Source organism: Peromyscus leucopus, chromosome 7 (genome assembly GCF_004664715.2).
Source record: "Peromyscus leucopus breed LL Stock chromosome 7, UCI_PerLeu_2.1, whole genome shotgun sequence".
Classification (NCBI taxonomy): domain Eukaryota; kingdom Metazoa; phylum Chordata; class Mammalia; order Rodentia; family Cricetidae; genus Peromyscus; species Peromyscus leucopus.
The window spans coordinates 118,371,231-118,382,248 of record NC_051069.1 but is presented as its reverse complement, the minus strand read 5'-3'; the positions used below and the strand labels follow the sequence as shown (position 1 = coordinate 118,382,248).

Genomic DNA, 11,018 nt, shown 5'->3' with positions numbered 1-11,018 from the left:
AGCCTAATGACCCTAGGTTGGTCCCAGAATCCACATGATAGAGAACACACTGGCTCAGGTTTTCCTCTGACCTTCATGCACACAACATAGAACACGCATGCCTACATGCATTCGTACAGCTAAATGAACTAAGGGAACAAAGACATCAAAACAGAAAACTGCTTCCCAACCTCAGACAAGGAAACTGCTTAAAGACTTTTATTTGTGAGTAAAACCTGTTACAATGAGGAAAGGACACACAGGCCCTGTCCTCCAAGTCTGTCCATATATGCAACGGTATTTCATGTGTAATACAAAGATTAGACTACAAAAGTGAGAAGTCATTGCATATGTAGGGTGAAGGAAGGGCAGGAGGGAGGAGGAGAGTCCGGAGGGAGGGAGGGAGGGAAGCAGGACAGGGTGAGAACTGCACACCACCTTGGTGACGAGTGACACAAGCATTGTGGCAGGCTGTGGGTCCTGCCTGGCCTCGTAGGGGTCACATGGCTCAGTCCACACCCTAGCACCTGCTCTACAGAGCCCCTACCCCAGCAGGGTGTCTAGGGCTCCAGCAGGCTTCCTCACCCTAGTCAGGCTGGCAGTGGCCGCTCCTGGAACAGGGCCCCTTCAGGATTCCACCTGACCACCCTGCATTTCCCACCAAGCAGTCTCAAGCCCTTTTCCAGGGATGAAAGTAAAAATTCATAATAGGATGGATCAAGAAAGTCACGGGCTCCATGAATGATGCAAGACATTAGTTGGCACCTCCAAGGCTGGCTTCTACTATAAGTTACCTTTTATCAAAGCCAGGGCATCTTTAGGACTCAGTTAAGATCCCTGCTCCACTATAAAACCTCCCCACACAAGTCAAGAGTGTTCCGCAGTCTGTCACAGGCTCTACAACAAAAACTAAAGCAAAATGTGGCCTGTTCAAATTCACAGTCAAAATGTAGGCTAAATTGCAAACCCGCTGAAAGAAAGTTCTAGAAAGGACTCTTCCCCCCTCCTGGTATCTGTTCCCTATGATGGGAATCCAAGACTCCAGTAAGATGAACTATGAGCGCCTGAATCTGGTTTTGGTCACGGGGTCACCTGTAAGACCATGCATAGCGTTGTGCTGGGTGTACACAGGGTTGCTCGCTGCTAGGGCAGCAGGCTCAACCCACTTCTTTAAGGCAGCCACAGTGCCCTGGGCCGCTGCCAGGCATGAGAGTGCTTTCTCAGACCACGGCTGGATTCCCTGTGTGTGGGGATGGCGGACATCACTGAGCAGCGGATGCCAGCAGAAGCCAAGTCCAAATCAGCCACCTGAGACTCCACGGGGTGGAGGGAAACCGAGCAGACAATTCGATACTCACGACAGAAGGAGAGTGAGAGGCAAGGCTCAGGAGGGTGACGCTGTAACCAGAGCTGGCAGAAGCCTCCAATGCCTTCCAGCCAGAACCAGGATTCAGTGTCCCCCTCCTGCAGGGGGGCACAACTCACAGGTGCAGGCTAAGCCCATCTCCCCACAGAACCCAAGGCCCAGGGTAAGGGGGGCTGAGCACACACTGGGTTAGCACTGGTGAAGGGGCTGATCACACGTGGGGGGGGGGCTCTAGTTACATGGAGGTCTTGGCTTTTTGCATTCCATTACACAAGAGGACAGAACACAAGACGAGAAAGGGAATCCTGGTTAGACATGACGGTGTGCAGGGTGGCCTTCAGGAGTCACTCTTCTTCTTGCTCTTCTTCAGGAAGGAAGGGGTGCGGAACTTCTTCTTCTTCTTGGATGGGGACTTGCCCGGAGACCCATCGCTGCCAGGGTCCATGGGAGACCCCTCCTCAGTGGCAGGGGAGGCTACATTTTCAGCCCCTGGAGCTGAAGCTGAGGCTGGCTCAGGGTCAGCCTCAGCAAGGGGCTGAGTGGGGTCTGGGGAACCATGGGCTTCCTCCTCCACTGTTGGGAAGCCAAGTGCTTCGGAAGGCTCATCGGGGGAGAGGTCAGGGAGAGTCGGCTTGAAGGTGGTGGCGTCGCTCTCATCCCTGGACGTCGGCTCCTGGGGAAGGTCTGATGGTGACGGTGAGAGAGATGGGTTAAAATCTGGACAGAGCAGTTGGAAATAAGAGCACTGACCAGAGCTGCCACCTTCTGGTAGTTTCTAGATATTCCCTGGACCAGAATGTGACATATGGTATACTCTACTTTATAGCTGGATAGAGCACATTATAAAACCTCCCAACCTCAGAGGGGTTCTAGTACCTTCTCATGAAGAACATACTGACAAAACCAGAGCTATGGCCTGCTACTTCTGCAAACAGACCCCATCAGGACATGCCACTCTGCTGGACAAGGAAGAGAGGTCTGCTTGTGTCCTGTGTCCAGGAATTAGGTCTAAATTTGGTTCTACAACATTTGATCTCCCCCAAGGCAGTCAACAGAAAACCATGAGTCAACTATTAGATCCCATATGCAATAAAACAAAACCATAGTTAGCTATGAAATAAACTGTAAGGTAAGCCGCCTTCACAATTTGAATAGCCAAACATAAGGAGCAAAATGTAACAGAGGGCAGGTTTCCATCTAGGGCACAATACATTTCTACACTGACCAGGGGACTCCAGTGTTACAGACATTTAGTCTGTAAAATTATAAGCAATTGGCATGTTAGGCAACACCAAACCATTTAGTACTTAAAAATCAAGCCAAAGATCAGGACCAAGAGCAGCTGAGCTAAGCAGGGTTAGGAGCAGCCTGGCCGCCAAAGGCTCCAGGCCTCAAACATGAGTGCTTAAGCTTGGGAGGCTGGAGATCCCCCAGAGAGCACGCTGCTGGCTATGCTCTGACCCGGACAACTGGCAGAGAGAGGGCTGCAGGCCACGGGTTCCAGACACTCGGGCACCGGGGCTCTCTCTGCCAAGCTCACCGCAGAAGAACCATCCCTCCAGCCCACTCAGTCGCCAGTCCCCACCTAAGCACAGGTCCAAACAAGGCTCCAAACCAGCAGGTGGCAGAATCATTTACTCCTGACCCCTTATGGCAAAAGCTCCCCACCAAGCAATCAAGAAATTGTCTCAAAGGTTAAGCTGAAAGCTTTCTGTGGCCCAGGGTACTCTGGGCAGCACTGTGATAGGGGCCAGGAGCATCCTGGGAAGCTGATGCCACCTTTCAGCTTCTAGTGACCAAGGAGGCCACTGAGAAACTGGATCTATTAACAAGGTCCCGTTTTTACTTTGGATTTACAGAAAACATAGCAACAGATAAGCAGGAAAGCAAGGCACAGCGCAAGCACCTGGTTAGAGCAGAGGCAGGCGCGGGTACTTACTAGGGTAACAGGTACTCTTTAGCACATCCGTCTCCTGCTGTAAGGCGGCCACAAGAAAGAAAGCACAAGTAGAGAATCGATGCACTCAGTCACAGCCATTGGGTTACATGAGAAGAAGGCCAAGCCACTCTTATAGACCAGACTGGGGTGGGGGGGGCCAGGAGACACAGACGTACACGGGAGACTAAGGGACACACGTGTCACGTGTTGGCCCACACAACACATACATGCGGTGGTCTGAGAGGCAGGAGGGCACATACAGCACTCTCAGGGGACTGATTAATGCAGCAGGTCTGGAGTCCTGCAATCCGCACACAACTGGAGGCACCAAGGTGTCATCAGACTCCGGTCAATGCTGGGAGAAGTGTGCAGGCAAAGGGCAACACTGACATGACAAGATGGTGGGCCACTCCCTGAAATTCGCCCTCCCCCAGTCACAACAGCTCAAAAACTATGCTGACTTGGGTTACCCAGGACGGAGCAAGTACAGAAGAAAGAGCTGAGGTTTCCGGAGCTGTGTGCAGCGGCACTGGTTCTGTGGAACGCACACGTCTTCATCCATGTTAATGGAATGATGGCCACATTCCATTCCCAGTGCACACAGGCCATGCACCCTTGCACCGCGGAGCTGCCGCCATACCTCCCACAGGACTCACCTTCTTCCGGCTTGACAGGAGTGCTGGGGGGGGTGCTGGGCACAGCTGACTGGCCTGGGGGACACTTTTCTTTCTGCTCCCGAGTCTCGTCCAGATTCTCTATAGATGTAAACAAAGTGAGCACAGGCCCAGAGATGGGTCCAGGACCTACCCCCTTCCTCAGCAGCACAGGAAGTCAGCTGGGCCCCCAGCCCAGGATCTGCTCTTTCTACACAACTGAGGTACTGACTGATTTCAAAAACTTAACCAGCTGTGGCCTCCAACTAGAAACTACCCTGCCTCAGCTTCTCAGGTGCTACACCTACAGGTATGAGCCACCACACTTGGTTAATTTCTATCCTTATTACAAAGACTATATATAGCCAGGGCAGAAAGATGGTTTAGCAGGTCAAAGCATCCGCCACACAGCCAGGCAACCTGAATTAAATCCTGGGAACACATAATGGGGAGCCAAGGACTCCCACAGGTTATCCTGACTCCATGCACCCATCTTGGCATGTGTGCACCTACATTCACATACACACAAACAAAATAATTGTCATCACTCAGAGACTCTTCCAGTGCTGCCCTGTGACTGACTGGTGGGCATGTCCTCTGGGTGAAGCCCCTCCGGCTACAAAATAACACCTACACACAGCCAATCAGAAAGTCACACTAGCATTATTTAGGGTTTCAATAGCCCTGGCTGTCCTGGAACTCACTCTGTAGACCAGGCTGGCCTCAAACACACAGAAATCCACCTGGCTCTGCGCCCTGAGTGCTGGGATTAAAGGTGTGCGCCACCACCACTGCCTGGCAGGTTTCAGTTTCTCACATAAAATGTTTCCCACAATAATCTATGTGTGCTCACACAAGTGAGTGCAGAGCATCGGCAGCGGCGGCAGTGTCAGGCCTCACTTCCACAGTCTCTGAGACAGGCTCATCGCTGTTGAGTGCGCCTGCAGACTCCAGGCTAGCTACGCACGAGATTCCTGAAATTCTCCTGTCTCTACTGGGATTACAGATGCATCCAAGTTTGTACAGCAAATGCTTGACCTCTAAGACGTTTCCCCAGACCCCTACCAGTAATTTATACTTGTTAACTCCAGTGTTGTTTTTGTTCTAATTTTCTAAAATAAACTAGACTGATGAGGACCAAAGGAAAAAAGACAGGAAACTGGGACCCCAGATCCAGAAAACCCCATTTACTTCTCATATAAAGGAATATATATATATATATCAATTGTTATCATAATTTTTTACATCTCTAAAAATCTTCACTCAGTAGCCTAAGGACAAAAGCTCCCTATGCCCTCTGAGAAAACAGCGGGAACAGCTCCTCACCACAGCCACCCCTCTGCCAAGAGCTGCACCAACAGCAAGCAAGTCTCCAGGCAGTGCGCTATGGCACTCCCATTACTGCCAGCTTTGGTCACAGGGCACAGGCGAAGCTAGTCCCACTCCGCTGTTCCCGTTCCATCCCTGCCAAGGGCCTCAAATGTAGGGGAAACTCCTGTGCACTGTTTGACTCAGAAGAAAAAAGGCCACTATAGAGGCATCAGAGGGCAAACATGCACAAGCCCCAACTACAGGGGCAGGACTACTGTAGCAGCCCGAGGCCTCCCTCTGCGTCATCAAGACCTGAATGGCAAGTGACAGTGTAGCGCACACCGAGTGACTGAGTGACTACTTTCCACATAACTCGCATCTCTTCAGCAGCTACACAACGCAGTACTTGGTCTAAAAGAAGCCCAGATTAAGTTGAGTCTAATGAGACTGTCATCTGAGGAGCCCTATGGCCAGGAGGGTGGTCCGCCCTCCACACTAAGAACTGTCTGCAAGGCTGTGCCTGGGGGGGCGGGTGGTAAGAAGCACACCTAGGATTCAGTACAAAGGACTGGGCTGTAGCTCAGCTCAAGGCTCTGAGAACATTGGCATAAATGTTCATGGGCATGACATCTCTCTGCCCCAGGGTCCTCCTAGTACCTCCCACTGCATGGTGAGCAGGGAACTCAGAGAGAGGCTGATGTGGCCCCACAAAAGCTGTCCCACAGTCTAGAGGCCTGCTTCTGTTAGTTCTCAATGTTAGGATCTGATTCTCAAAACCAGAGTTTGGAGGTACTTGTTCTATCAAGTTCTAACACTTAGCTCTGTTTCCATTTGTTGTAAAATCGTCCTATAACTCTTGACAAAATCATGACCAATGTTGTCAAAAGGTGACCAAGAGCTAAAAAAGGTCATGGCACCATGCAATGATACCCTTGACATGGTCTGGGCACATACCAGAGCAATCAGCATACTAACTCGGCCCATGACTACCCCCTGGCACTCCCTACACTCTAATTCACACCCTACGACCATAGGAGAGGGGTCATGGAGAAAAGGACTACACTCCAAGATCCAACTATGGCAACCATTGTAGTAGGGACAGAGATCACAGTCCAACCGAGAGCACACCTTCAATCCCAGCACTCAGGAGGCAGAAGCAGGCACATCTCTGAGTTCAAGGCCAGCCTAGTCTACAGAAGGAGTTCCAGGACAGCCAGGACTGCACTGATTAGTTGTGACCAATGAGCATTAATGAATCACACGAATTAGGAGGCCTCTTCTCAGGGAAACTTTTGGCAGAAATACTTCACAAATAAAAAGTATCTCTTAGACATAATATTTAAGCTGTCTTTCCCAATAACTAATCCAAATCAGTGACGTTAAATGGACAGAAATCCCAAATGCCCAGCTCTGCAACCCCCAGTCCGAGGGCTGAGTCCTCCAACCCTCTCTTCACTGCAGCTTCTGGAAGAGCAGAGCTCATCCCCAGCTTAGCCTCCTCTGGGCAGAACCCCTCTCCACACACTGGGCTATGACGATCCACATGTGCTGGGACATACAAGTCCATCCTGACAGCACCGTTACCAGTGTGTTTAAGCCTGTCATTCTTTCCTTCCAGCCCAAATGACTAGAGTAGGACTGTGAGAACATACTGCTTGGCTCTTAACCAAACAAGACTTGTGCTTCATGCCCAAGACTTTTCTCATACAGAGACACCTCCAGACACTCTCTCCTGCTTTCGGGAGCTGCCCCCATCCAGATGTCAGGAGCACTCACCTTCAGAGCCCTTCTGCTTGCGCTCCACCTCTCGGCGGTACTCCTCCAGCTCACGGTCTGTGAGCGTGTTGAAGGGGTTGGGGCCTGTGGTGCTCACAATCACATGCGGCTGGTATTCCTTCTCAATGATGGCTTTGGAGGCCGTCACCAGCTCCCCCTGTGGACAAAGAGACTGGTATGCAGGAGCCTGACCTGGTAGGCCCACCCTCCTCCCAGGAACACAGCAGGCAGGGGGAGATGGGGGCTTTCCAGGAGCACACAGACTTAAGACTGTACCACTGTGGGGCCTCCTCCTCCTGAGCAAACAGCAGCAGAGGGTGGAGGTCTCTTCCAGGAGCACACAGACATTCCAGGACCACACTGCCAGGGCCCAAGGCCAAGGCAGATTTCAAAAGCAAAGGCACTTGAGATACAGAGTCCGAGGCACAGACACCCTAGAGGAGCAGCCTCCTCTGCCCCTAAAGACAGGAATACCTGGGTACTGCTTACTAAGCAATCCAATCCCACATGACCTCAGAAAATGTTCATCCTACTACAATCAGGGCAAAGTGTGTGGAGATTTGCTTACATTCTTTTATTGTGTTTTGTTTTTGGAGACAGGGTCTCACTATGTGGCTTTGGCTGTCCTGGAGTTCACTATGTCGACCAGGCTGGCCTCGAACTCACAGAGATCCACTTGCCTCTGTCTCCTAAATACTGGGATTAAAGGTGAACACCACCAAGGCCTAGCCTGAGATTGGCTTAGGTTCTTAAAGTTTAACAAGTTTTCTGCCCTTCTGACTGGTTTACAGCCAATTCCTGAATTTATCCCACAGCACACAGAGGTAACAAAAGATCCCCAAATAGCAGGTTTGCCTGATGAATCTGGAAACTGAGAATGTACGCACAAAAAAGTAAGCAAAACATTAAGCAGCTCTTGACCACCGCCAAAGACAGGATGGCAGACTGCAAAGACCTACCCACACTGTGAGCCGGAGGGCAGCCTGTCCCAGCCCATAGCCAGGGAGGAAAGCAGCCCTCAAGTGCTCAAGAACAGGCCCAGAAGACACAAATATGCACATAATTAAATGACAGCTATGAAAAGAGGTATCCCAAACCATTCAGATGGGGGTAGGCCTGGAGCCTCAGATCACACACTGGCAAGTGGTGAACACCAGGGGGAGTCAGCGTTTTTTGGCAGTGCCAGTTCCTAGGGACAGTCAACCTACATCAGCAACTACTCTCCAGGCACTGGCTGGAGAAGCTGGTGTGTCTGGGTAAATAGACGACAAAGTATTTAGAGTACCCCGAGTGTAAATGGTGACACAGATAGATGCCCACAGGCGAGAAGGGCAAACATACTGAATGGGTAGCTTTGCTTAAGAACTTAAGACTCATGGTGAAAGGACCCTTCCTTAGGTCTCTCCTAAGGATGACTGGCTTTTCATTTAGAGTAGCCCACCCACTGCAAGATAGAAAGGAATTCGAATTCTGTCACTTGCTGATATGGCTGAAACAAGCCCCTTCTTGTCCAAAAGCCTTACTCGGCCTTAATATCCACAAAAGGATCCTATTAGCAAGACCCTCCAGGCAACAACGTTCTGTAAACACAGCAGTGTGTTGCCAGCACCTGAGGGCTGCCATCACTACAACAAAATGAGAAGGGTAGCAGGCCTGAGCGACATGTCCAAGTTCATGTCATCAAATGATAGCAGATGGCAACACAGCCCTTTATACCCTTGTCTCTACCACTTAATGCACTTGCAATAAAATCCAGAAGGTGGCCCAGATTTTTATAGGTCCCACCATGGGCTATGCAAAAGATATGTAGAAAGGCTCTGGTATCTCCTTGGCCTGAGGAAGGCAATCCCAGCACTGGCGAACAGCCATCAGAAAAAGGAAAAGTCCAAGGCTAAGCAATTCCTTTCAAAAAAGCCACAGGTTCCCAAGTCCCCAAACCCTTTTCTCAGGTCCTCCAGACCCCCTGTGCCTGCCTCACTGGGAGGGCATGCTCAGGACACAGGCCTTTTTGAACTCCAAGCCAAACAGACCTTCCTTTCCTACTTGCTTTCATTGGGTGTTTTTTTCCCAGCAACAAGAAAAGTAACTAATGCAGGGAACTTAGATTTGTAAGAAGCTTTCATACGACCTGGGTGAGTAGCTGAGTAGCAGTGTGCCTGCCTGTCATAGAGGCACATGATCCCCAACCCAATAAAAGTTACCTGGGGTTGGCCTGCAATGTGCTCTCCTGAGGTGTGAACCTGTTCAGACGGTAAGGGCGTGCCCTTGAAGCAGCCACATGACCTGTCCTTATTTGAACAGGGCTAGGAACAGGAAATAAAGCTGTCATGGGATGAAGAACCAGCCCAAAATGTATCCTCTAGTAGAGTTGGCTGCCCTGATGTTTTCCAAATAGCCCTGACAAGTCAAAATCTATGAAATGCACCACCAGACCCAAAGGACAGGACAGCAGTTGTGGCTGTGACTATGCTGTGGCCCAGAGTTGGAGGACCAGATCACAGGCTGCAGCCCGGGCTTGCAGATCACAACTTCACACACACAGCAGAGAAAGACTATTATTAACTGGAGGATCACATGATTTATGGATCAAGGTACCAACAGGAAAGGCAAGCTGGAGGATAAAGAGTAACCCCTCCCCTGTTCTCTGGCAGATTCCTTCAAGAAGTAGGTAGAAATAAATATTAAAGTGGGAAAGTAGGATTCATTGACATATAAATATGAAAATGTGCAAAATAATGTTATTGTGAGAGATTCCAGGCAGGAATTAAGAAGCTCAGTACTTATCTAATTCTACCTGGCAATCAAAACACCTTGAAATCAATACTTGGAATTCCACATCAAGTGTGTAGAATGCAGAGAGCCTGGAAATACCCAACTTCAATCTCTGCGCCAGGAATTAGCCACCTTTTATTTTAAGTTGTTTCTCTTTTATTTTTTTATTTACTTTATCTTATTTTTTATTTTATTATTATTATTAGATAAAAGAGCCTCTCTGAGGCTCAGGCAGACCTTGAACCCTCTTCACCTCAGCCCTATATTACTGGCTGTGCCACTATGCCTTACACCTTTGTTTGTTGAGATAAATCTGCCTATATGGTTCAGGCTGGTCTAGAACTCTGTCCTCATACCTCAGCCTCCCAAGTGTTAGATCAGATTTTATTTAAAGTTAAAAATAAATGCATTTTATTTACAAGGGCTGACAAAGACTGCCATGTTTTCTTTTTCACCCTTCTGAAAGGACATCTTTATTTGGCCTCCAACCACTCCAATCGAAGCTGAACAAGTGAGGGAAGGTCACAGCCAAAGGCGCCAACAGCACCCAGATGAGCCCGTTTGCACCTGGAGTCCTGTAAGAGGAAGACTCGGACACCCAAAGGCAAGCACTGACCAAGGTCACACTCAGACTTCACAAATGCACCATGTGGCTCAGAAAAACTTAGAATGCTGAAAATTGTTATTAAAAAAAAGACAGTAGGCAGAGCACACCTTCTACACAACCTCACAGAGGACTTGCAGGTCCTCGTCAAGCTGCTTCATCAACTAAGACAAAGCCTAAAGAGGGGAGCTGGTTGGGGGAGGGAAGGGAAAGAGCACCGCGGACCAATAGGTAGGTAAGGACAGGGCAGTGAGTACCTTTCTAAAAGAGACAGATTTAGCGGGACTAAAGGTCTGCTCTGTAAGCTCGAGCCCTTCGATAGTTTCCGTACAGTCAGAGAGGGGTGCGTCCTGCAACAGTAAACTGAGTCATCAGAGCACACCAGGCCCAGCCTTAGAAATATCAACCAAGACCACAGGATGAAGCCAGCTAAGAGCATGCAGCAGGGGCAGTAATCAACGGTATGGGTTGGTGATGACAGTGGTACGTGCAGACATTGGACATGAAACCAGGACCACAGCTGGCCAAATTTAAAATATGCAACAACAATCATCTACTCCTGCAGTCAGACTGAAAGCATCAGATGGCATCCTGATTTTCAGAGATAACTACTTACAC

The 11,018-nt window shown here is 49.7% G+C and overlaps 1 protein-coding gene across 15 annotated transcripts in view; it reads right to left on the bottom strand.

Annotated features, from left to right (window-relative positions):
- Positions 1–180: 180 nt before the first annotated feature.
- Add1 (adducin 1) overlaps positions 181–11,018 on the bottom strand; it is a 59,577-nt gene continuing 48,739 nt past the window's right edge. For 2 of the 15 annotated variants that reach the window (XM_028870804.2, XM_028870806.2), the window contains exons 13-16: positions 10,658–10,750; positions 7,025–7,181; positions 3,941–4,039; positions 181–2,029 (exon numbers count right to left, since the gene is read on the bottom strand). In XM_028870804.2, the coding sequence (XP_028726637.1) occupies positions 1,683–2,029; positions 3,941–4,039; positions 7,025–7,181; positions 10,658–10,750 (696 nt within the window). In that variant the 3' untranslated portion in view covers positions 181–1,682. Of the gene's footprint in view, positions 2,030–3,283; positions 3,322–3,940; positions 4,040–7,024; positions 7,182–10,657; positions 10,751–11,018 lie in introns of those variants that run through there. The other 13 variants (XM_028870809.2, XM_028870814.2, XM_028870812.2 and 10 more) reach the window with 8 other exon arrangements.